Source organism: Daktulosphaira vitifoliae, unplaced genomic scaffold (genome assembly GCF_025091365.1).
Source record: "Daktulosphaira vitifoliae isolate Bord-2020 unplaced genomic scaffold, ASM2509136v1 Scaffold_2, whole genome shotgun sequence".
NCBI lineage: Eukaryota > Metazoa > Arthropoda > Insecta > Hemiptera > Phylloxeridae > Daktulosphaira > Daktulosphaira vitifoliae.
The window spans coordinates 42,858,878-42,865,033 of record NW_026099573.1 but is presented as its reverse complement, the minus strand read 5'-3'; the positions used below and the strand labels follow the sequence as shown (position 1 = coordinate 42,865,033).

Below are 6,156 nucleotides of genomic sequence, written 5' to 3'. Positions count from 1 at the left end.
GGCTTAAAAAAAATAAGCTCGATGAAATTTTTTTAGTTAAACTGCAGATAACTTTTTAATTTATGTTTTATACTTTTTGATTTTACCTCATTTACATGATATAGGCATTTCATAGAACGGGATATAGATAAACTCTGTATTCTAAATTTAAAAAGTAATGCTACTTCTACATTTTTTTTAACTGTTTAAAAATTATGAACTGTATGTATCATTAGTTTGATCTAATTAATTTAAGATTTTAATAGTATATTAAGTTTAAAAAAGGCTAAATAAAATTTTTGACTGAATATGAGTCAACGATTTAATAAGGTTAACATCATAACATACAAATGTATATTTGTTTAATTTCAATATTTTGTTTTTTTTTTTTTAATGTATATTATGTGTAGTTTAAAACTTTCAAATTCTATATTTATTTGTGTTTTTTATTATAATTTATTTAATTATGTAAGTTATATTATTTGTTAACATTTTATTTTATTGTAAATAATTTTTGAAATTTTGAACACATTATAACTTATATTTTTCATCCTCTATTTTTTTCTCTTTGTTCTGTTACATCTTTTACATTTATTATGTTTCATATATAAAATATGACGTTAGAAATGGAAAAATTTTAAAAATTTTATACTTGTTTATAATAGTGTAAGAGAAAATTTTAATAGTAAATTTATCATTGTAATGCTCACAACTAGACATTGTTACTAAGGCAACAAATTTTGCTCTCTTGTAAGATTTTTAAATATTACTTAATAGGTTTTGGCATACAACATACATATTTAACTGGCTATAAAATAGAAAATAATCTAATTAAGAAAATGACTGGTTGATAACAACTATTGGACGAGTACTTTGGAAGTTGTTCTCATTTTTATATAAAAAAAAAACATTATATTTTTATATTAATAAATTGCAAAATAACAAGGTAATTGTAGTTAAAAGTTTTGCTTATCTTTTTATTACACTTTGAAGAAGTTAAATATTTCACTGAAAAGAAAAAACCATTACCTTTAGCAATTTAGACCAAATTTTTATGAGACTTAAAGGAATATTTAGGATTAAAATTTTAAATTAAATATATTGTAGATGTCATTGTAGACAAATAAAAAATTAATTATCTATCTTAATCAAATATACGAATCTACATAATTTTACACGTGTTATCAATTCAGATTCACTGAATCGGTTAAGTGTATTGATTCTTTTTAATGAGCTAAAGAATCAATATACATAAACATATTAAATGTCCTACCGCTACCGATAAGACCATAAAGCGCTATTTTGCTCTATTTGTTATAGGGGCCGTTACCATTATTTAAACTCAAAATAGATCAATGCGTAACACTTATCCGCTATATCTGGTTACATTGGTTTTGTTAATTTTGAAATTATTAATACTACATATTTTCTTTAACTTACATCAAATTAATAGAACTCACCAAAGATGTTCTAAAATTATTAACTTAAAATAACATTTGGTCCATTGTGAAAAAAGAAAAAAAAACTCTTCAGAAAAGAAATTAAATTTGAAAAAAATAAACAATGTACTAAGCTTTATATAGTGTTTTTCATAAAAAACATAAATGTCTTTAGTATAGTTTTTGAAAAATAGTAGCTTTCTACTAGACCCTTCATATATGGAGGAGGTGAAATATATTTACATTTAATTTAATTATAGAAATTAGTGGTCAGTCCAGGAATTTTTTAAAGAGGAGTTTTAATTAGGAATTCTAATAGTAAATTTTCAAGTCTGTTATATCGTTTAATCTTTCCTTTAACTTTGGTTTAAAAATGAAATTTTTACAAAAAATAAGCTTAATCTGATTTTTTGTTCTCAATTATTTTTTATTAATTTAAATTTAGAAACCTCGATAAATGTCTTAAAATTTTAATTCATTTAATCAATAAAGTGCAATTAGTTAATCCCACTCATTTTGTAAATTATTTGCTCCTACACAACTGTTGTTGATAATTTATTAGTTAACATGAATTTAAAGGATCATGTAGAAAATATATCATGGTGTGAGATGTTTAAATGTTTTTAAATACATAAAACATCTTACTTTAAGTCTAGATGTATTGTAATGTATTTTGAATATAAAATTGTGTCTTGAATTAAAGCCTAATACATTTTTTAGGGATAGAATATCATATCCAGGAGACAAATATTTTGATTTGTAATAAAATGTACACTGTATGGGTTATAATGTTTAATTAGACTTATTTATTTTCAAACGTTAAAAATGGCCAAAGAAAATTATTTTTGAGTCTCTTATCTTTATTCTTATTTAATGAGTAAGCATAATAAATTGAAATATTTTTATAAAGTAAATTTTAAATTTAACCATATTTAGTTTTTTGTTATTATTAATCATTTTTTTTTTCAGGCCTTTTGTCTTAATTCCTCGCAATCTTGTAGTATCAAAACAAATTAAGTTACTTTTTTCGATTTATAATTAATTATTATAATTTTGTTTTCCAATAAATTATTCCGGTTCCTATTATTTTATAATTAAATTTATTGTGTTTATGACAATAACATTTTTTTTTTTATCAAAAATTATTGGATTTATATAAAACCAATTTATTAGGAATATTTTTTTTTATGATAGTTTTTATAATATATAGAATAATTTTATTTTATTAATTGTTTTTAAGGCATTTCTGTTCTTTATTTAAGCCTAGATTCTATGTAATAAACAAAAATTAAATAGTAAAAGGAGGGTAAAGATGTGGTAGAGGATGTAGTATATATGTTAAAATAAAAAGGGGGTAAAAATGAAGTGGTATTTCGGTGTCGAACTATATTTATTTATCAAATAATAAAATATCCCTACCTCACTTATTCTTATTCTTTATTACGTGAATTTTTTAGAAGTAAAGCATGCAAATAAATATTCGCACTTACCTTTATTTCCTTTTGTAGTTGACTGAGTTGGGCTTATGGTGATTTCTTCCTTCAGTGTCAACAATCGTTTATAGTGTCTTGCGTGTATTTCGATTAATTAGTCCATCTGTGTATATTAGATTTAGAAAAAGGATTCTCTACAATGGGACCTGTGTCTATTATAATTTGTTACCTTTTTTTTTTATTTTCTTTAAATTCTTTTTATATTATACTATGTTTTTACTAATAATATTTTCGATGAATTCCCTATAGTCGATATCAATATTCTTAAAATTTACTCTGAACTTGTCAAAATATAATTATAATAATATGTCTATCTTATTCAAAATATAATTAACAAGACTGTGGTGGTGGCCCAGCGTTTCTCAGCGTAAAGCCTTGGCTGGCGCGGACACAGTTAATCTCGTTAATATATATTAAATATTATTTCAATACACCTTTTACTATCCTTTACGCCAACCGCCTACACGTTACCGAGAGGTAATTGGTATAGTCCTTTATGGCTGGCAGGTAGACACGCAGAGGATATTTCCAAGATGTAGTTTCCTACCTTACGAACTATATATTTTATAATGAACTCTACCCGGACTACTAGCTCTAGAACTGGCTTGTCGACGGATATAGCGCACTTCAAAAATATTCTCTTTATACATTTAGTACTACTCTGTACCTCAACTGCCTACACGTTACTAGAAGGTAATTGGCATAGTCCCTTATGGCTGGCGAGTAAACAGGCAAAGGTATTACTACTAAGACTAATTAATTCTAATCACAAATTACGCTTTTTCACTCTTTTCGGCACATTGAAGGCTGTCCAGAAATGAAGGGCACAATAATATTTAAAAATTACATAAAATAAAAACTATATTTATTTCTTATAAGAATATTAGGTAACAGTAAAAATAAATAAAACTTATTTGTGGGTAAAATATTGATAAATCATCTAAAACAATGTTCACCATTTAGGATGATATAAAAAAAAACTAAGTCGTAGGGACAAAATATTTACTTATACTGACGCAGATTCCATGTAAGAGGATATTGACCATGAGCTGCCAGCGTCGTCAGAGAGGGTTGAGAGAGAGATGATAGAGCTTTCAATTTTACGAGAAAAATGCCTTTTTATATGCCGGATGAAGTAAGCCAGCGATCTCTATTGAAATTCCTGAGATGTTGGATAATTATTTGTGATTGGTTAATTGTGATAGAAACCCTGATGTGGGCGTAGTTAATGAATTATAGGGGACTGGTTTGAAACATATGTTAATAAAATGGTTATTTTGTTTACCCTAAAAGGGAAACATTCCTTAGATGATTTTTGCTTTATTCATATATATGTGATATATTTAGTACATGGGTTAATAATTATACTACATCTATTTCTTGTATCTTAATGTAATTTGCATGTGGTATTATTATTGAGAGGCTGCGATAAAATGCGTATACACCATAGGTAGTATTTTTTGTCTTTTTATTTCGTGTTATTATGATACATATTCAAGTATTGACTTAAAATTTAACAGACAAATTATAGTCATTATGTAGTTTTTATTTGTTTCATTTTCTTGAGACTGATATAATAATAATTATATATATATATATAATACATTAGGCGAGGACCCAGAACTTTTATTTGGGGGGGGGTCGGAAGTTGACTGGTTACGGTGACTGAATACTACCCAGTGGTAGTATTGGTGGTAGTGGAATTCTCCTAAAGCTAAATCATTCTTTATTATAAATAGCTGAATAAAGTTTTTTTATTACTTAAATATTTATTCTATATTGTTAGAAATGCTTATATAATTGTAATGAATAGTACTCCAGATCTTTTGTAGTTGTATAATTTGTTTATATTGTCCGGAGATATACTATTCTTTCCCTCCCTGAGGATGATTAATTATTTACAAAATAATATACATTTATTTTACTTATTGTATTAATCCGAAACTAATTAAAGCCTACAATTCCATCACAACATTTTGATTAGAAGCAACTAAACATTATCATAGTGGGGTATGTACTATTTATTTATAATTTAGCGCGGTATTAGTAAACCTTCCTAGCAACACTTATTCAATATTTTCATATCTCCCACTTAAAATTGAATAAACGTCAATAATGATCAAAACGTGACAGAAGGTAATAATAAGTAGTGTATTTTTGGAATATGCTTGACAGTTACATATTAAACTACATATACCGCAGTTATATCTGATACTAGTGTAAACTTTTTAAAATTGTTCAAGCCTTTTATTAATTTATTTTTTAAGATTTTGTGTTCATTAGAATTATTGCACTTTTTTTGTTTGGGGATAATACTCTTATAATTTTCAAACATTAAGAATGACGGTTACACAATTTGTACTCATTTTAATGTATTTTTCTGCAGTGACTTTTTCATGGTCTCCAACTAATACTAATTTTGTGTTCGATTTTCAGAAAAAAATTGATGAAATTAGTAAGTTCAGTCTTGTTATTAGTATTTAGTTTTTCTGTTTTTAATAAATTTTCTCTTTGTAATAAATAATAAAGTAGATGATGGTGAGTTTCGCTCTAGTGGCAAAAATGTTCATAAACATCATCAAAATAGTAATGGTAAGTATTTCAATTTAAGTTGAAAATCACTGTTTTTAAATAGTAATATTCAATTCAGTAATTTTTTTTTTTTATTACTTAAAAAAAAATTAGATTTTGAAAATTATGCGAATCGAAACCCTCAAAATCATGAAAATACTAATGGTAAGTAATTTATTTTGAAAATGTTATAAAAACATGTATATATCGGTACTTGGTAATAATACTTTAATTATTTTTACTTAATCAGAAAAATGAAATAAAAAAAAAAAACCCAGCACAGGGGGGTCGCGGCACAGTGGTGACGTGGCATAGTTGGATCAAGTATAATGATATCTGACAGTGATTAAAATCACTATAAAAAAAAAAACGCTTCGATGCAAATCTTTAGATAGTGTTTAATTTTAAAAAATTGTTGGATTATTCCAAAAGCTACATGATCTGCTAGTTCCTTATTATTATCCTGATTAAGATAAAGTATATCAAATGAAAAAGGGATTATTAGAAAATAGTATTTCCCATAAAAAAATTATATTGATCAATACACTTTTCAATAAGTTATAGCATTATAATGTTAAAAATGTAAAAAATAAAATTGAGAATTTTCACACAATAATAGCATTTGGTAGCCATTTTCACCTTGAAGATAAAATAAAGTCCGAAATTTTTTTTTT

General features: G+C 25.4%; 1 protein-coding gene across 1 annotated transcript in view; it reads left to right on the top strand.

The window, feature by feature from the left end:
- The first annotated feature begins 5,092 nt into the window (after positions 1 to 5,092).
- The window catches only part of LOC126897616 (carbonic anhydrase 7-like), a 15,940-nt gene continuing 14,876 nt past the window's right edge, over positions 5,093 to 6,156 (top strand). Inside the window, exons 1-3 of the mRNA XM_050671342.1 lie at positions 5,093 to 5,366; positions 5,441 to 5,503; positions 5,597 to 5,647. Coding sequence (XP_050527299.1) covers positions 5,252 to 5,366; positions 5,441 to 5,503; positions 5,597 to 5,647 — 229 coding nt within the window. The 5' untranslated portion in view covers positions 5,093 to 5,251. The remainder of the gene's footprint in view (positions 5,367 to 5,440; positions 5,504 to 5,596; positions 5,648 to 6,156) is intronic.